General features: G+C 36.7%; 1 protein-coding gene and 1 pseudogene across 1 annotated transcript; both read left to right on the plus strand.

The window, feature by feature from the left end:
* Positions 1–6,939: 6,939 nt before the first annotated feature.
* Positions 6,940–8,099, plus strand: LOC122668337 (polygalacturonase non-catalytic subunit AroGP2-like). Its single transcript, XM_043864921.1, has 2 exons — positions 6,940–7,027; positions 7,134–8,099. Exons 1-2 carry the CDS (start codon positions 6,977–6,979, stop codon positions 8,097–8,099), a joined length of 1,017 nt encoding a protein of 338 aa, XP_043720856.1. The 5' UTR covers positions 6,940–6,976.
* A 3,753-nt stretch (positions 8,100–11,852) lies between these two features.
* On the plus strand, positions 11,853–20,223 carry LOC122670155 (annotated as a pseudogene).
* Positions 20,224–20,907: the final 684 nt, after the last annotated feature.

A 20,907-nucleotide genomic window follows, 5' to 3' on the forward strand; every position in this document is an offset into this window, starting at 1 on the left:
ATGCTCTAAGGGATGCAAGTGATGACAACACATTAACTTTTATGTCGATAACCGAAGGTATGTCCGATTTAGTATGCTATAATTATTTTTTGAAAATTTATAAGTTTTGAATTGATATAGTTTAAGTGGTACTTAATTTCTATGTTTTGCATTTGATTTATGTAGGGATTGGCAGAGATTATTGGTGACCTCTTCCCGTATTCTAATATTAGATGTTGTAGTAGACATCTATACCGAACTTCAAGGCAAAGTTCCCTGGATCTATATTGAGAAGATATTATTGGGCAGCTTCTGAAGCATCTACTTTGGTTCTATTTCAAAAGGCAATGGATACCATTAAATCCATTGACAATGCAGCCTATGAGTGGTTGAATAGGAAACCACATACATTGTGGTCTAGGCATGCATTTGATTTGAGATGTAAGAATGATTCTATTACAAACAATGTCACTGAGAGTTTTAACAGCTTGGGTTGGATCTTTGAGAAGCAAGCCAATATTGAGTTTACTTGACTCCATCGGGATTAAGGTGATGGAGAGGTTATACAATAGGTACCAAAAGGGTTGCACATATGAAAGTATGATCACCCCTAAGGTGTTGCACAAAAATAGCAACTGTTAAAGAAACGATCCGGACATTGCCATGTCTATGCATCTTCTCCATATGAATTTGAAGTTGCAGAAAAGTTTGTGAGAAAGTTTGTGGTTGATTTGGAAAAGAGAAGTTGTACATGTAGAGTATGGGAGTGTATTGGGGTGCCATGTAAGCATGCAGCTGCAGCAATCTCATACAAGAGACATTGTTGAAGATTACGTGATGGATGTTACGAAGAGAGGTACTTGGTGACATATGCGAATATGATTCATCCCCTCCCAGATATACAAGATTTGAGTAAAGAAGGTCCACAAGGTGTTGTGCAGCCTCCAAAACTGAAGAGATTACCAGGTAGACCTCATAAAAACAGGAGGAGGGAACCTGGTGAGGGAGCTCCAGCAGATTTTAGAAAGAGAAGTAGGACTCGTGAGATGTGAAAAGTGTAAAGAACTTGGACATAACAAGAGGAGGTGCGAGAGAGCTCCAGTTAAGGAGAAGGGGACATCTTCTTCTAATACTTCAAGGCCTAGAAAGGTAATTCCATCAAATTTTTTCATCTGTTATATGTAGTGTAACTATATTGTAAGCTCATTCTAACTTTTTTTTTGTTTTATGTTTATGAAACAGAAGAAAAAAAATGAGGAAGAAGATGAGGTGCGCATGTCACAGATTGTAACTAGATCACAAGCTTCTACTACTACTACAGCTGAGACTCCACAAGAGAGGATTAGATCCCAATTGGCAGTTAAACGGGCAAAACAAAAGGGAACAAGCAACAAAAAGTAGCTGAGCAGCTTGGAAACTTTAAAGGGAAGCAAGTGTCAGATGGTGTTGGCTGCAGACTTGGATTTTTTTGGATCTTTTATGAGTGTTATGAACTTGTTTTGTAATATTGACCCAGGTTGTATATGGGTCTTCAAACAATGTCATGTGTTTTGAAGTTTTTGTACTTTGTGGAAGTAGGTTGATTGGAACAATTTAGGGATGTTTGAAAGTTTAAGTGTTGGATGGTTGAATTATGTGGAACATATGTAATGTTGTGTGGTTGATTTGATGTGACTTATTATGGATCCCCATATGGGTTTTATTAGATGTTTACTATTATCCTTGCTTACAGGTTGTAAATTTTGTCCTGTTTTAGAGGAGATGCTGTCCATATGATTTTTATTACATGTTTACATATTATCCTTGCATACAGGTTGTAAATTTTGTCCTGATTTAGGGGAGATGTTGTCCATTTGGAACTAGGACACTTCACATATGATCAGGTCCATATAGGTTGTAAATTTGTGTCATGTTTTAGTGGAGATGCTGCCCATTTGGAACTAGGACAACTTCACATATGATCAAGGTCCATACATGTTGTCAATTTTTCTCATGTTTTAATGGAGATGCTGCCCATTTGGAACTAGGACAACTTTACAGATTATCAGTCCCTTTTACCTACTAAAATATGGGAAATGTTGCCACTTTGAAGATTATAACAAATCATAACAAACACAACAGTTAAAAAAAGTTGTTCATTTCATTGCTAAATAGTACTTGATTACAATACTTCATCAACTTATCTTTTACAATTTTTTAACAATACAGGCTAAAACAACTACAACAACAAAGCAAAATAAAACTTGCCCAACAAGCTCCCACCGACCTAGTCTAACCTCCATCTGCGCTTGTCTAAGCTCCATCTGCCCGAATCTGAGTTTCAAATTGGACATCTCTTCCACCACATCTGGAGGACTGGGGTTTGGTACACTTTGCATCTCTTCATTCAACACCATCCTATCACCAATTATCTCTTCATTATATGGATCACACCAGGAGAAAAACCTGCACTTGTCCTGTTTATTCTTTGCTCCACAAACACAATAAAGTTTGTCCGGATTCGCTTAGACTCGGATATCTTTACTCGCTCTAAACCCACAGTAACACTTCATGTTTTTGAACTTCAATCCAGGATAGTTGCTGCCATTCACACTGGATGTAGACATTGGCTCTGCAAACAAGAAACTAGATTAGTTGGTATTAGAAAATCTATTAATCTTATCCAAACTGAGTTTAATTAACATGGATATAAAAGCACAATTTATAAATAAACTGGATCAGCCAAGTCTATTTTGCTAAATCAACATATGGTATTACAATCTACATACATTCTGCCCTAATTCGTTTGAACATGATTTTTCCCTAATTCGAATTACAACCTACATACATTCTACCCTAATTCGTTTGAAAATGATTTTGCTCTAATTTTTTGAACATAGGGGTGGGATTGAAAGCTATTTCGCTAAATGAGCATATGGTATTACACACTGAGAGGATGAAATGAAAAAAGAAGAAGCAACTAACCTTCGTCGGAGATGGAGATGCTTGGAGGTGACTGTCGCCGGAGTTGCTTGAAGGTTGTTGTCGCCGAAGAAGCAACTAACCTTCGTCGGAGATGGAGATGCTTGGAGGTGACTGTCGCCGGAGTTGCTTGAAGGTTGTTGTCGCCGAAGAAGCAACTAACCTTCGTCGGAGATGGAGATGCTTGGAGGTGACTGTCGCCGGAGTTGCTTGGAGGTGGCTGTCGCTGGATAAGGTTGGAGGTGGGTGAAAATGAAAACCTAGTCGATTTTAGAGATGATGAAAAGGGTAGAATTGGAAATGCAATTTTTATTTGTTAGTAAAGGGTAAAATAGTCTTTTTAAACCATTAACTAACAGCACCCTAACACCGTCAGCCATAAGGGGTCAAAATGTAAGGTGAGAAAATCAAGGGGAGGAACGTGTAATTAGGCCAAAGTACAGGGGAGGTATATGTAATTTACCCTTTTATCTTTGTCTAAAAATTGACATGTAGCAAACCCAGCCTAAAACATTTTCTAAATATTCATATGGTCAAATTTGCCACATCATCCTTCCATGTGACAAAACTTGGTGCTGGTATAGAGATAACCTCTAGAACCTACCATTAAAAAAAAAAAGGGAAAATTACACTGTCACCCCCTGAGGTTTGGTTAGTTGTTATAGACAGCCCCACTCCATTATATCATTCCCGTTAAGTGGTACAGTGTTGGTAATTCATGATTTAAAATGACTAATATACCCTTAATTGTTTAATTTTTTCCTTTTTTCTAATTTTATCTTTGAAATTGACTTAATGGGACCCATCACCATCCCTTCTTCTTCTTCTCTGCAATCCCACTGGCCCCACCACCTGCTGCAACCCAACCCATCTGCCCCTACCCCCTGCAACCTAACACCACCACCACCACCACTACCACCACCACACCCCATCCTCCCCTCCCGGCTTGAATTTGCTTGAACAAAAAAGATGAAATTACAGCCTCCCATGGGTTATGCATAAGTGCTAGAGCTCAACTCTTGAAGAACAAACACATGCACACACAGAGAGAGAGAGAGAGAGAGAGAGAGAGAGAGAGGGTATACATGATGTAAAGAGATCGATTGCAGATGGAACAGAGAGAGCTGAGGCTATTGCAGAGCAAGCCTTATTTCCTACTAATCCCCATGTGTCTTACACAATTCCTTCCAACATTGGAGACGTGGAGGGTTTGCTGGTTTGATGTACTCTGTGATTTCACAAATTTTATTTGGTCAAGAAGATTTGCCCTAGAAAGGAAAGGGAGAATTGAAAAAGTTTGTTGTCTCTTCTGGTTTAGTGAGGTAAAAATATCTTATTAAATGCTAAGCTAACACAGAAACCCAGTAAAACTAAAGAAGCTCTGCAAAAAGATGTAGTGATACGAAACAGAAGGAAGAAAAAAGCAGGAAAAGCTGAAACTGTAAGAAGGGGCAAAATGCATAGAGAAGAAAAAACCGTACTTTCAATTAACAAAAGCAAAAGAGAAGAAGAAGAAGAATCAGGAGGAGACGAAAATGCGAGAAACCCAAGTAAAAATCCAGAGATCCCAGACAAAAAAGCACGAAAAGAGAATACAGGGGGGAGGGGGAAGTAGAAACCTTAACCTCCGTGAAAATCCAAGTAAAAATCCAGAGATCCTGTGTTTTGCAAGAATCATTCTGGAATCAAATGTTTGGGGCTTTTCATATAAAGCGTTTTATATATCTCTTCAAAGGGGTTTTAACTTGACACAGTAACTGTGAGAGATTGAGAGATTTTCTCTCTACGAAGTTTTTATTTTTCTTTTTATTTTTTTTTAGGAGAGATTTCAGAAATGCTGTTGCCTAAGAGGCGATTATTGAATCTGTTCATGAAATTGATAGCTCTTCTCAAGACAGCAATTATTTCTTCAAAAACCCTAGAAGAAGGGTTTTAGAAGAAGCCTTGTAGCGTAGCAAAGCGGGTAAGTTCGAGTAGCAGGGGAAGGGAAGGGAAGGGAAGGGAAGGGGTGTGAAGTTTGGGCTCTAAGGGCAAAATGGTAAGCTCACACCTCATTAGGGTTTTGTATATAAGGGTAAAAGGGTAAAGTTGGAATTTTCCATTGAGTATTAACAGGATATTAGAAGAAGGCAAAGTTGGTATTTAAAATGTATAATTTAACACCGTCCACTCAGGGGGTGTGGCTATATAATTTAGAAACGCAGAGGGTCGCTCTGTATTTAATACAAACCTCAGGGGGTGGCAGTATTAGATATATCTTAGTTTATCCCCCCAAAAAAAATACTTTTTCCGAAATGCTTCTAAAATAGAAAATTGGACATGCTAGCATTAGATATATCTTAGTTTATCTACTCTCAATTCTGCCTTATTCCATCAATTGCTGAAAACGAAACGAAATTCATAAAAATTCAAGATCTAATAAATCAAATAATTCAAAACGAATCCTCAAATTAACGAGTTTTTGCCTCTCGAATATCCAACTGACTAATTAATTGTTTATAACGGACGCCATTTTTCTTTGACAAATAAGCCAACAGCCGTTGACGTTTTCCCAAAATTTTCCGTAGACCTCGTTGAGATAAATAGTCTTTTCTGTGCAATTCCAAATGTGAAGTAAGCCTCCGTATCTTATTGGGGAAATTGAATATTTGAAATTCAACAGATCCTCTGTTTTCTTCTTTTTTTTCTTTTTCTTGTGAAATAATCGAGATAAATGAATTTTCTATACCTAAATTATTCTTACCAATTCTTGCTATGGTTAAATTTTTAAGTTTCGTTTTCTCTCAGAGCTTTCCTTCTATGGTCATGCATTTCGACCCAAAAGTCTCAAAGTTCGTTCCTAGAGTGGCAATTTGAATTGTTCCTAGAGCAAACCATATGGGAGGTAATTCTAACCTCAAAAAATGTATGGCTTATGTTCTTCACACACCAAAAAAAAAATCTTCTTAATTAAACAAAGCATTAGGATATCGACTTTATGATTGATGTGCTTTTGTTTTAGAAAATTTCTAACATCCCAATTTTTTTGTAAGTTTAGAATGTGAGAGAACTTAAGATATATAAAATCTTTAAAAAGGGAAGGTTTGGGTCCCTTTCATTGAATGTGCTTTTCTTAGTTGTATTTTCTTATTTTTGTTTTCAATTACCTTTTTGGTCGGGAAATACTTGTTCAGTTGAGTTCACAGCATTTGGAGTTGTATATGTCATACTTTACTGTATTAATAGGTGTAATTGCAAAATTGAATAGGTTTTTATTTATATCTTCCTCAGCAATCTTTTTCAGACAATAATTGCCCTTTCTTGGGTGCATAAGGGCTCCAGTAGTTGGAGTAAAATATGAATTATGTTATGGGTAGAGTTGAACACAAAGTTAAGATGCCATGGGGAATGATAACACCAATACCCAGCCTTATCCTACTTGTGTAGCTAGGCTTACCTATCATAAAAATTATTGAAAAGATCATATAAAAACAAGTGCAAGTCCAATGGGTTTACACCCAATTTTCCTTAAGACTCTGTTTGGTTTCAAAGGGAATCAAAGGGAAGGGAAGGGAAGGGAATGGAAATTATTCAAACCTAAAAAAGAAATTTTTGTAATCATTACCCCATGTGATTGTATAAACTACTTAAATTTCTTACCATATTTAGTAATAATACATTTTACATGTAATAATTATTTTATAATTTAAACCAAAGGGAATTGTATGCCAAGTAAAATAGAATTTAATAACCAAATATGAAATGATTTGGAATTAGTGATATTGTCACATGAGGTAATGATTACAATTTTTTTTTTTTAAGTATAAAAATTTCACTTCCCTTCCCTTCCCCTTGCAACCAAACAGAGCCTAAAGGAAGTTCCAACTCCAAATTTTCAAATCCAAATTGAAGAGTAACTGATCGTAGAGGGGGTTGAACTATGACCAAAGTGAATCTAATTTCCACACCTCATATTTTCCTTCTATATGAATTCAAATACCCCCTTTCCATGCAACAAACCCAACTCATTCTGATCGATCTCCATCTAAGTTCCACCATGAGGTATCCTTATCTGTTGCTTGGAATTCTGATAATAGCACACTTAAGTGTAAGAAAAATGATGCTTTTCCATTATCCATTCATTTCAAGTTTGTTATTGTGTTTCTATTTTATCTTTTCTTATTTGGTTCTTATCTTCCCTCATGAAATTCCAGGGTTCTCTAGCTGAAAATACTTTCTCACAGTATTGGAAAGAGCATATTGATCTTCCACAACCCCCATATTGGTTTATTGCCAAGGTTTCTCCATTAAATCCCCATCAGGTGTCAATGTTTATGAAACTTATGGAGGAAAATAAGTTGGCTTCCCACTTGCCATCATTTTGTAAGCAGGCTAATGTTGCTTGTTCTACAAATGCACTGACAACTCTACCACCAAAAGTTCACTGGACTGATGGCATACTGAAATATGAACTTCCAATTCCAAGTGAAAACCCCTTGTGGGTTGCCAGCCAAGGGGGATTGCCATATTTCCGAGAATCAATGGTGAAAGAGGGAGGTTTCATGGATGTCCCTGATCTAAGGGATCCAATGTCATATAAATCGTTTTTGCCACGATCTTTGGCATCAAAAATTCCATTCTCCTCTGCCCGGATCAAGGAATTGAAGAAGCTTTTTGGTGTAGTGGATGAATCAAACATGGATGAGTACATTCAAGACACCCTCCAAATATGCGAGAAGAATCCTATTAGAGGTGAGCAGTGCACCTGTGTGACCTCCGCCGAGGATCTCATCGATTTTATTGTTGAAAAATTAGGGCACCATGTACGCGTATGGAGTACTGAGAATGCTGAAGGATCTCATGAGAATGTCACAATTGGAGCTGTGAAACTTATATATGGAAATCTGTTCGAACCACCAGCCTTATGTCATAGTAAACCATTATCATTTCAAGTCTATTATTGCCATGTTCTTCAAAAAGTAAAAATATATGCAGTTGATATACATGCTCAGAAGAAATTGAATCACGCGATCATGGCATGTCATTATGACACATCAAACTGGAATCAAAATCATCTTGCTTTTATGTTGTTGGGTTTTGGCCCAGGCCTAATTGAAGTATGTCATTGGATAAGCGAGAATGGAGTGGTCTGGACAAAGAATCAAGGTGGAGACACTTGAAGATTATCTTCTAGTTCTCTAATTTGTGTTACATGATACTCCATAAAACTATTTGAAGTATAATAAAGGCATTTTGACTTGCTTATTTTTCTTTCAAATTTCAATATAATTTTTCTTCAATTGTCTAGCATATGGTGGATGCAGAAGGGGAAATTTACATTCTTGGGTCCGTCTTTTGATGTGTTCTTTCGTCGAGTTTGACAAAAGGAGAGAAATAGGTTTACAAGGTTCTGTTTGTAAGCACCACCTAAATAAGAGTCTAGAACCCACAAACGTCTCCCCCATCTGAGGGAGAGCAAAAATAAGTTCCAATAGACGAGAGTAGGTATCAAATTACCGGCTGAGAAGGTTTTGCGTTCCCAGTTCGCCGGGCCAAGTCTAGTCTTCCTAAACCATGTGTGTGTATGCCTTTCAATATATCAACAATAGAAGATTGTAATTGCAAAGTGTGTCACGTGTGTGCAAATGTCTGGAAACTCGGTGATTGACTGATTGGTCGGCAGGGTCCATCCTCACCCTTCAAGAAACCGTTATAAGGGTTTGAAAACATTTGGAAGACCTTGTGTTGAAATAGGATTTTGGACAAAATCCGGCAGTATAACGGCGCATTGTAGTTGAAATGGATATTTCTAGAAAGGACCAAAATGTATTTTAATTGCTCATTCTCATTGAAGGAAGAATGTGTTATTTTAAGAGTTAAAAAGTAAGATTACAATATCTTTTTCACCACCTTTGACCACAACAAGAAATTTCCTAAAATAAAATAAAGGAAAGTAGTTTTTCTGCAATCGAGATCCTCTATTGTCGTCTGCTTGTACTGTCGTGTGCGCCCCAGCAGGGTGGCGAAAATACTATCCGAGTGCCTTGCCCGAGCAGGGGTAAGGCAGAATTTTTCGCCTTGTTATGTGTAGGGTGCACGGCAATACCAGGCAAGCGAAAATAGAGGATCCGGATCCAAGAGTGTGGCTTACATCAACATTCTCATGTGTTTATCTTTTTCCTTCTCAAAGCAAGGTACAGAGGTGTCTTTTCATGCAAAGAGGAGAGAGATATATTCATGGTAGGGCTGGCGTAGGCCACACTCCTGTACAGAGTTTTATTTCCTTAAAATGAAATAAGAGAAAGAAAAAAAAAAAAAAAACATTTCCTTCGTAATTAAGAAATACTCCCTATGGTACCCTCTCCTCAAAACCTTGATGTAAGACATCCTCGAAGGTGGAATTGGTGAGACAAAAATACATGTATTGAGGCTGGATCGTACGAGAATGGATCTCGTATGCCCAACGCCAGCCGAATGGGATCCACTTCTCAGCCGAGGAGGAGTGGATTCCACTTGGCTGGTGTTGGGCGTACGAGATCCCATTCTCGTACGCGGATGTGATCCAAGCTCAAATGTACTGTGGACTTCCTCTCTGCATTCTTAACGGTTTGGAGTCCCCAACCGCCAAACCTTACTCCTTTTCAGCATTAAGCCTAAAATGATGGTTGTCACGTGTTTGATCAATTTGGATCCTCTACTGCCGAGTTGTGTTCGACAGGACCATACTACCAAGACACAGTAAGACGGTAAATGACCGCCTTACCCCTACTCGGGCAAGGCGCTCGGGCAAGGATAAGATGATCATTCATCGCCTTGTTGTGTCTTGACAGTAGGATCCTGCCGGACAGCTCAGCAGTAGAGGATCTGAACGGGTGTTTGGTAGGCTACCTATTGGCTAAGTGTATTCCATGGGTTGGGCTTTTCATGGGCAACCTAATAAGTTGGCAAAATACATCATTTTCATAATTTTGTTGTTTATGGGTTTCGTGTCTGTGGCTATGTTCGAAACCCAAGAAAAAAGAAAAAGATATTCAAAAAAAAATTTAAAATTAGGGGAAAAAAAAAACACATAAATCAATTGTCATCCCATCATTATATATATATTTTTTTTCTTAACTTCCAAATATAGGGTGAATGACCTTTACCAAAAATAAAAATAAAAACAAATATAGGGTGAATGATACCTATTCCAGCGCAATCCCTACAACGCGCGTTGAAGATGATACGGACCCACCACTTTTCCATTTCTCCTGAAGTACACGCTTTCCAGAGGAGGATACGGACCGCCGCTTTCCTATTTCTCAGGAGAGTCAGGAATTATGAGGCCAAGTGAAACACATCCGTTTCCTTCGTAACTATGAAATGCTCCCTCTGCTCACCGGCAATTCACATAGGCGCTTCCCATATTGAGTTATGCAACCCAGCAAGAAGTGCAGTGGAAAATCTTGGTTCCTTAAAGAAGTTCAGGAAGAAAGTTGAACATTTGCCCAAGAAATATAGAATCATTTGAATTTTTTTCAAGGTGCATCTCTCTCTCTCTCTCTCTCTCAACCTTGAACCCTTGACTCAAATGTTGAACACCATATTAAATCAGCATTAAAACTACAAGGAGCGAGCGTGGTTAACTTGTTTACTTCTTTCACTTTTTTATCAACACTGGAGAAATATGAGAAACTATCCATTTTTCTTTCATAGTTTCTAATGAATATTTATCACAGGAGTTGATTTGTTAAGTGCCTAAGAATTTAGACATACCATATTTAGTGGTTGTAAAGTTTGATGGATTTATTGTATTGAATTTTGTTGCATTATTGATTGTTGCATGTTTGGTTTTTAAAGTGATCGAGCCTTGGAGCAATGGTTAAGTTGTGCTATTGCGGGTTCAAAACATGGAAATAACCTCTCTGCGAAGTGGGGGTAAGGATGCGTACATTTAACCCTCTCAAACCCTGTAGTAGCGGGAGCCTTGTGCACTGGTGCTCATGTTTGTTTTTCAAATTAACATCTAATTTGTGGTGGCTATTAGAAAACATTTGGACAATTTTGGGCCAACACTCTAAAGACTCTAGGCGGCTTATCCATAGACTAAATTAACTTTTACTTCAAACTAGAATTGTTTCAAGGGTTAACGAACAAATACATGTGCAGTAGAGTAATCTATGTCATAATTTAGGAGTGTTGAAGCATAATTGGTGCCTCAAAAATATGATTACTATACATAATAAATGAGTTTTAATTGGTCATGTGAGAAATATTTAACGAATCACTTAACTTGGTGAATTAGTCAACCAGTGTTTGATTTATACACAAAACTAGGTTGATTGTGGTTATTTGGATGCGATTAGTGTATAGACCAAATAAATTATGTTGATCATATGAAATGGGTTTGAATGAGTAACTTAACTTAGTGTATGAATCCATCTATTTATGGATTTATAGATAAAATCATGTTGAGTGTAGCTAGTACCCCCTCCCCCTCGCATTAGATGATCTTCAAGTTTCCATCAATGGTTTTGTAAGGTTTCTTGCAAGTAGGCAATTGTATGTGAATATTTGACAATTTTATTCACAGGCTAATCATGATGCTAATGTTGTTTATATAGTTACATTATTTGGAACTTCGTATATGGATCTGATATTTTGGAAGTTCAATTTTTTTCTTCTTATTTTGTTATAGAAATCTACTGCAATTCACTTATGATATGAAGTTCTCCTTTGCTTGCATTTAGCTCCAATATGTTAATCCTAAAATATTTATTGTTCTCATATTGCTAAGTTTCGATTCTCTCTATTTATGTTCTTAATTGAACATGGACTAAATCACATATAAATGTAGCTTCTTCCATTCTTGTTTTGTCCTATGAAAATTCTACTAATTCTCTTGCCCTTTTGTATATTTTCAAATAATTTTTGTTCTTTTTGTTCATTAACAGGTTCAACTACATCTACGGGTGATATTGAGACTCCAAAATTTGTCTCTTTCTAGAACACATAAGGAGGAAATGTTTGATATTTAGAAGCCAGAGCTTCCATAACATTTTTGCAAATGCCCCGCATCAATTCAAAATGTGACAAAGACGACAGTATCTACATTGGACTTTGTTGAGCTAAGCCACCAAATTACAAATAGAAGAAAGAAAATTTACAAATATGGATGCGATTAATGGATCAAAGAATGAAATGGATATCTGGATTTTTTTTTCACAATCCTCTACAACCATTTTCTTGCACGGGTTTTCTGCTTCTTCACACCTAACTTTGTTATTAGTTTTATCTATTTCCTGGGCTTGCAAGAGACACATGTTGCCTACCCTTGAAAATTCAAAACCAACGTTGAAGAATACATATTTTTCATACTATTGGTTAGCTCTTATATCTTGCATGGGTTTGTCTTTTTGTGATCTTCTCCTATGGGTTTTAAACCACCTCTTTGAGCATAGACATGGTTGGCCTGATCTAAAGTTTTTTGCCCAATTGGATTTAGCATTTAGATCACTAAATTGGTTTGTGATCTCTGCTTACTTGTACAACCAATTTTCTCAGTCAAGTGTGCGAAAGTTCCCCATTCTACTAAGAATTTGGTGGGCCTTCTACTTCCTAATGTCTTGTTCATTTCTTGTTATACATCTTGATTTGTATTGGAAACATTCGTCCTTACCATTCCTGCTATGGGTCTCCGATGTTGTATCTCTTATTGCTGGTTTGTTCTTTTGTTATGCTGGGTTATTTTGCAAAGGGCGAGAAGATGAAGATTTCCATCTTTTGGAACCTCTTTTGAAAATTAATTCTAGTCAAAACAATGATGACAGTGGACAAGAATCAAGTGTTAGTGGAGAGGGTATAACTCCTTATGCAAATGCCAATCTTCTTAGTCTTTTCACTTTTGCTTGGATGGGCCCTTTGCTTGCACTTGGGTACAAAAAAACACTGGACCCTGAAGATGTCCCTCAACTTGCTAATTGTGATAGCGCCAATGTGGTCTTTGCTCGTTTTAGAAATAATATTGAATCTGATGGAAATGGAAGTGGTAATGGTTGTCAGGTAAACACACTCAAACTAGTAAAGGCATTGATTCTCTCAACATGGAAACAAATTCTATGGACAGCTCTATTCTCCATCATATGCACACTGTTTTCTTATGTTGGACCATACCTTATTGATGCCTTTGTTCAGAATCTCAATAGTCCTCGCCAACTAAACTATAAAGGCTATGTGCTAGTGTGTATTTTCTTTTTTTCAAAGCTCATAAGGTGCCTCTCAGAGAGGCACTTATTCTTTCAATTGCGAAAGATGTCAATTATGGTTCGTGCTGCCTTGTTTGCTATTATCTACAAGAAGGGTCTCAGGCTTTCAAGCCAATCAAAGCAGGGTCATACTAGTGGAGAAAACATTAACTTGATGAGTGTGGATGTTGAGAGGGTTTGCTTATTCAGTTGGTACCTACATGATATATGGAGGGTGCCTGTTCAGATTGTTCTAGCATTGTTGATCTTGTACAAGAGCCTTGGCCTTGCTTCACTTGTAGCTTTTTTTGCCACAATGATTTTAATGTTTGCAAATGTCCCACTTGGAAAACTACAGGAGACATTTCAAGGAGAATTGATGTATTCAAAGGATCAAAGGATGAAGGTGACATCTGAGGCTTTGAGGAATATGAGGATTCTCAAGCTCCATGGTTGGGAGATGAAGTTCTTGGCTAAGATAATTGAGCTCAGGAACTTTGAAACAATAAGGTTAAAAAAGTTACTTTATACATCAGCAATGACTGCATATATCTACTTGTCTGCTCCCATGTTTGTATCTATGGTTACTTTTGGGTTCTGTGTGCTTATAGGAATTTCTTTAGAGTCAGGGAAAATTTTATCTGCACTTGCTACATTTGAGGTACTACAAGGGCCCATTTATAGTCTCCCAGACCTAATCTCAATGATAGTTCAGACTAAAGTTTCCCTCGACAGGATAGTCTCATTCCTTTGTCTCGATGAAGATCTAAATATAGTACAGAAGCTTCCTATAGATAACGTCGAGGTTGCAGTTGAGATAGGCAAGGGAAATTTCTCTTGGGACCTTCATTCTCCTAATCTCACGTTAAAAGATCTTGATTTTCGAGTATGTTGTGGCATGAGAGTGGCTGTTTGTGGTTCTGTTGGGTCAGGCAAGTCAAGCCTACTTTCATGTATATTGGGGGAAGTTCCAAAGGTATCTGGAACTATTAAGTTGAACGGGACAAAGGCCTATGTTGGACAATCAACTTGGATACAAAGTGGTAAGATAGTAGACAATATATTATTTGGTAAAGAGATGGATAAGGAAAGGTATGAGATCATCCTTAAAGCATGTTCATTAAAGAAGGACCTAGAATTGTGTGCTTTTGGGGACCAAACTATTATCGGGGAGAGGGGAATCAACCTGAGTGGTGGGCAGAAGCAAAGAATCCAGATTGCACGTGCTTTATACCATGATGCTGATATTTACTTGCTTGATGATCCTTTTAGTGCTGTGGATGCTCACACGGGAACTCATCTATTTAAGGTAATTGTTCTTTGATCTCTACTTCTAAAATTTTCTTTTATAAAATTGGCTTGAAACTTTATACATCTCATTTCTTACATAACAAATTTTCTCTCCAAAAACTGTGTTTGATCTAAAAATTGATCTAAGAATAATGAAATTATAGTTTCCTAAACAAACAAGACATACAAACACATGATATTGAATGATTCATGTACTTGCATAAAACCCATGGCTTGATGTTATTTATCATTATGAAATATAAATAATATTAATGTATAACAATTTTGCTCTTTTAAGTAACCAGAAATCTTTTTGATTGCCTAAATGTTAACATCTGAACTCTTGTGGCAGGAGTGTTTGCAGGGAATTTTAGGTTCGAAAACAATAATTTATGTTACCCACCAAGTCGAGTTTTTACCTTATGCTGATCTTATCTTGGTGAGAATATGCATCTTCCCTAACTTCAAGTCCCTAACCTAGTGTAAGAGTAATTATTTATCTTTTCTTGTTTAGTAGGTTATGAGAGACGGAAAGATTGTTCAAGCAGGAAAGTATGAAGAAATTCTTAGTTCAACAACTGATTTTATGGACTTAGTGGGTGCACATACGAAAGCTTTGGAAGACCTTAATTATGTCGAACATGAGGCTAATTTGGATAATTTAATTAATGATGATGAAGATGGTAATATATTGTGTAGTAAGAATTCTATTCAAGATGATGAGGAAAAGGAACCCAAAAACTACAAAGCAGAAAAATTGGTTAGCCCAAAAGGGCAGCTTGTCCAAGAAGAAAAGAGAGAAAAAGGTGCAATAAGTCTTTCTGTTTATTGGAAGTATGTCACCATTGCATATAAAGGGGCTTTTATACCGTTGATACTATTGGCTCAAGTTCTTTTTCAGCTTCTCTTAATTGTCAGTAGTTATTGGATGGTCTTGGCTACTCCCGCTTCAAAGGATGTGATACCTCATGTTAAAGGTTCTACTCTTATCTTTGTTTATGTTGCTTTGACCATTGGATGCTCTCTTTGTGTACTTATAAGGTCCATACTCATTGTAACTGCGGGATACAAGACAGCCACTTTGCTCTTTAACAAAATGCATGTGTATTTTTCGTGCTCCCCTGTCATTTTTTGATTCTACCCCAAGTGGAAGGATTTTAAATCGGGTTAGTAAATATGCCTAATTACTTTTGAGATAAAAAAAAAAACGATTTTGTTTCACTATCATTAAATTAATATAATTTTAAATAAACTTTATTTTTGTATGTAGGTATCCACAGATCAAAGTGCAGTTGATACTACTATTCCACATCAAATTGAAGAACTTATTATCTCAATCATAGAAATCCTGGGAACTATTGCAGTAATGTCACAGGTTGCATGGCAAATGCTAATAGTTTTTATTCCAATGACTCTGGCATGCATGTGGTATCAGGTAATTCTTTAGGCACTTCAACTATTATTAATTAAAATTTCAAATCAATCTCATCATATTTTTTCCATGGTTAATAGGTCATAATACAAGTTAGTTCAAGCTTGGTTTAACCGGTGAATTTTGAATTTGGTTTGTTTATCTTTGGTGGCAATGCTTTCTTCATCGGTCTCTTATCCAAAATCTCTTGAGCCTCCTTGCTTCGTCCTCTTGGCAGCTCGTGTTTCAACTTTTTGAGAGCCGACATTGCCACTCTCTGTTGTGAATACAGCCTTGTGTTCTACAATTTTTATTTATATTTTTGGGGGTTTCGCTCTCGCATTTTTGGATTAGTTATGTGTCAAGTTTTGGACCCAATCTCCATTGTATGAGCCACCATGTTTGAACTTTTACCCTTGAATTTTCAATGGCTGAATTGAAGTTGCCCAAAGTTACTACAGTTGAATTATCAATTAATCAGGACTCAAATTCGATAGATGGATGGGTTGTGATTTGAAAAACCCACATTGACAAAATATGAGCCTCTATGGAACTGTCATGTGTTAGATATTTGGGCAATTAGATAAGAATATCTAGGGTGACCTCCTAGGAACTATGTGTTGCATTATTATTTAATGGATAATTTTTAGCGGAAAAATTTTCTTCTGCCTTGTTTCCTTTCCATCTTTCTTTTCCACTTCCCTTCTTTTCTCCATCTTTCCTTCACCTCCCTTTTTCTTTCCTAAGTAAAGTGTGTGGTTATGCTTTCTGGGCATTCAACAACATTGCACTTAGCCTAAGTGAAGTACCTAAACAGCAGTATGCTGCATGTTTACACTAAACTGCACATTTTTGTGCTTTTGGCAACAATGAATAATGCCATACTATCCGGTCCATCATTAGCAAATTTAGATTTGGCAAACTTGGATATGGATATAAACACATGTGGTTATTATTTGAATTATGAATTTGATAATGTGAATTTTTATTAAGGAAATAATACATTGATATCATGAAATTGCATATACAGTTCTGTTCATGTTCAGTGAACTTTTTATCTAAGAATTTGGGGGAACAAAAAGCTTGGTTGTCTACACTTAGATGCCTCTGAATAGTGCTTGGTAATTTGCCATAACTATTTTCTCTAAGCCCAGATGATTAACTTGATTTTTAAACCATTGGAACATAGACTCAGAGAGCTACAATTTTCATGTCTTGAGCTTCAACCAAAAGTGAATACAGGATGTTCCAAAATTCTTATGAAGGTACTATATGAGTAGATGCAAAGAGTTCTGAACAGTATGGACGAGTCCCACTGTATCACCAATAACTTCTCCACTTGATCCCAAAATCTAATGAAAGAAGACTTAAATTCCTACAAGTCTCATGTTGATGACTCCATGAATAACTCATTCTACAATGAATCATTACATCCATCAAGTGCTTGGATGGGGTTAAGCTGGACATCTCCCTAGTGTGGATGTCTATGTTGTCGTATGGACATCAACAGATACCTCACCTGAGAAGCACTCAAAAAGTTCCCTTTCATCTCAGACGTATGTGCAAGTGTGTAGACATCTACCTGTGCAAGTGTGTAGACATCTACCTTGAATAGTGGATGTCTGAAAATATTTGTGTCTAGACTGAGCTAAGTCACAAAGTTGAACCACCTAAATTTAGGGGCTTGTTCCTTTAGGTCTGTAGTGACTTATTTAGGGATTTTCAGATACGAGAAATATACAAACATAGGAATGCAATAAGGTTTAATGAAGTTTTCCACTGTAAATCTTCAAGCATCCATGACTTTGCTCAGGTGAAGTACTTGTTGAACATTTGATGAATCTCTTTTAGATTTCATCATAGCTAGCTTTGGGATTGCTTAGTCCTCGCATGGGTCATAAACATATTAGAAATCCCATAAACCATCGTCCAACTATTTTCATCAGCAAAACAAGATGCATAAACCCATGATTCAACAATTTTGAGATATAGTCATCATACAAGTAATGTATACAATATAATCAACGACTAATAAAAATAGAAATCAGTAACCATTCAAAACAGAACAGTTGAAGTAAATAAAATAGAATGAAATAATGATGGTGTCACTATCAATCATTTAAATGTAAGCAACTCACATTAATAAGAAACCTTCATAATAAAAAGCCTAAGTTTTTTTCTCACTAACTTTACACTCGGATAGATTTTTTTTTTTTTTTTTGGGTACCGAGTTTCCTTTTTTATGAATCTCGTCTTGCAGCAATATTATATATCTACAGCACGAGAACTATCACGGCTAACCGGAGTATGCCATGCTCCAATTATACAACATTTTGCTGAATCTAGTTCAGGTTCAACCACAATCAGGTGTTTCGATCAAGAAGATAGATTTATGGACATTAACCTCAAGCTAGTGGATGGGTATTCTCAACTCAGATTTCATTTCTCTAGTGCAATGGAGTGGCTATGCTTCCGTATGGATATGTTGGCATCCATCACATATGCCATCTTTTTTATTTTCTTGATCTCAATGCCGGAGGGAGTACTCAGTACTGGTAAAAAATTGAACTTAAGATCTTATAAAATCATCATTTAGGGCATTCATGGTTGATTATAATTTTAAATTTCTTTTGTTTTCTTCTCTCTTGAAGGTGTTATGGGTTTAGCAGTCACATATGGGCTTAGTTTCAGTATGCATGGGGTCATATGGTTTCTTAGTATTCTTGAGAATAAAATGATATCCGTTGAGAGAATGTTGCAATACAGCTGCATCCCTAGTGAACCTCTTCTGTTGGTAGAAGAAAATAGGCCAAATCATGAATGGCCATCACAAGGGAAAGTTGATATCGTTGATCTGTAGGTAATCCCAATCGAGATTCTTCAAGCTTTTATCTCCTTACTAATTTCCTCATTTATGGAATAGACCATCTGAATCATAAACAATTTTCTTGCTCTTATGAAATTCTACTAAGCTTCATGATCGGATTATTTAATTTGTATGTAGGTCCGGTATGCCCCACACCTTCCTCTTATCTTGCGAGGTATCACATGTACTTTTCATGGAGGGATGAACATTGGCATTGTTGGGAGAACTGGAAGTGGTAAATCAACTCTCGTACAGGCTCTCTTCCGCATGCTTGATCCTACAACTGGTCAGATTTGGATAGATGGAATCAACATCTCCAAGATTGGCCTCCATGACTTGCGATCAAGATTGACCATTATCCCGCAAGACCCCACAATGTTTGAGGGGACTCTAAGAAACAATCTTGATCCGCTTGAAGAGTACACCGACGAACAAATTTGGGAGGTGCAGATTTTTCCAAGTGATGAATAAGTTTTAATAATTGACAAAGATAGAATGGACATACATCTACTTACTAATTATTTTCACACAAGACAAACACATTGCATTTGGTTGGGATATGCATCTCTATGAACTCTTTTCTCATGGTCTTCTTTTTATTTTCTTAAGAGATTCTCTTAGTTGGGGTCTAGGAATTGCATTGTTTTTACTACCCCAGTTTTCCTTTTGCACTTGACACCCCCTTGCTTGTCCATTTCATGTTTTTTGTTTAGCTCATCTTGAATGATTAAGGTAAGTTGACACATACTTTTTGTTGTCATAGGCTTTAGATAGATGCCAGTTGGGTGATGAAGTTAGAAAGAAGGAAGGAAAGCTTGATTCTACAGGTTGTTTTCTTCTCATATTCACTCTATACCAAAGTTGTTCAACATCCATTTTTCCATGCACAAATGTACAATCCTTCTAACATTCTTGTTTTATGATTATATCTATCTTCTATGCACAATCAAACTTCCCAGTTCCCCAACCCTTATCCTAGAAAAGTAGTGGAAAAAAGTTAATGAAAATAATATCTTAAATTGCTAACCTATTTTCATAAAAATGGATCACAGTCACTGAGAATGGAGAGAATTGGAGCATGGGTCAAAAGCAGCTAGTTTGTTTAGGGCGGGTATTACTCGAGAATAGAAAAGTGTTAGTACTTGATGAAGCTACTGCATCGGTGGACACTGCGACTGATTATCTAATTCAACAAACACTTAGACAATACTTCTCGGGATCTACTGTCATCACCGTTGCACATAGGATAACATCAGTTCTTGATACCGATATGGTCCTCTTTCTTGACAATGGTTAGTAACTTGTAATTAGTACACCACAATTAAATGTGTTTACTTGAGCTTGGTAATACACCTTCTCATCCTTTTTCAGTGCTTGCCAAATCAAATTAACATGATTTCTTGTCTTAAACAGGCCTTGTATTGGAATATGATTCCCCCAACAAATTGTTAGAGATCAAGTCCTCATCATTTTCAAAGCTTGTTAAGGAGTATACTCAAAGATGTAGTTCCTAGTTTTTTTTTATTTTTTATTTTTTTTTATTTTAAATAAGTGAGTTTTTGAATGTTCAAATGTAATTAAGCAGGCTGCATTAGACTGAAGTGCATTGCTATTTTGAGTATGAAAACATTTTGTTGGAACAAGATGGTCGAACGGATATCGAGGCTACTTGTAATCATTTGAGTTGGAATTGACACTAAATTGAAGTATTGCGGGGTAGAAAAGAAGATGAGTGTAAAAAAAAAAATCTCTTTTTCGTCATGCATGCCTATAAACTTTGAGAGAAGTTTTTTAGTCCAATGGTATCTTAGACTGTCACAAATACCTACCATGTGGCACATTAGATTAGAGCTGCAATTTTTGGACAAGAAGAGCTCATGCCCCTACTTGCATGTCAAGTTCTAGCCAAAATGGAGTTGGTCAAGTGGCAAAATAAAGCTTTGAGAATCCAGTGAAAATACATTTAAAAAAAATAAAGGGACAACTCCATATACAATTGAATATCAATACATGGGAGGTTGTATGCTTGAATATGAGTCTAAATTTGACATGTGGCCAACTATGGACTGTTTTCTAAGCATCTATATGGTTGAAATCCCCATATCCCCCTTTCATATCGCAAAACTTGTGCTGCTATAGAGTATAGAAATACCCTCTAAAGCCTACTAGTCAAATGCTTCCCCCCCTCCCCCAAAAAA

Source organism: Telopea speciosissima, chromosome 7 (genome assembly GCF_018873765.1).
Source record: "Telopea speciosissima isolate NSW1024214 ecotype Mountain lineage chromosome 7, Tspe_v1, whole genome shotgun sequence".
Lineage (NCBI taxonomy): Eukaryota > Viridiplantae > Streptophyta > Magnoliopsida > Proteales > Proteaceae > Telopea > Telopea speciosissima.

Coding starts and splice junctions, on each gene's coding strand:
- LOC122668337 (XM_043864921.1), top strand. CDS start 6,977: ATGAGGTATCCTTATCTGTTGCTTGGAATTCTGATAATAGCACACTTA. Junction 7,028..7,133: donor TGATAATAGCACACTTAAGT/GTAAGAAAAATG, acceptor ATGAAATTCCAG/GGTTCTCTAGCTGAAAATAC.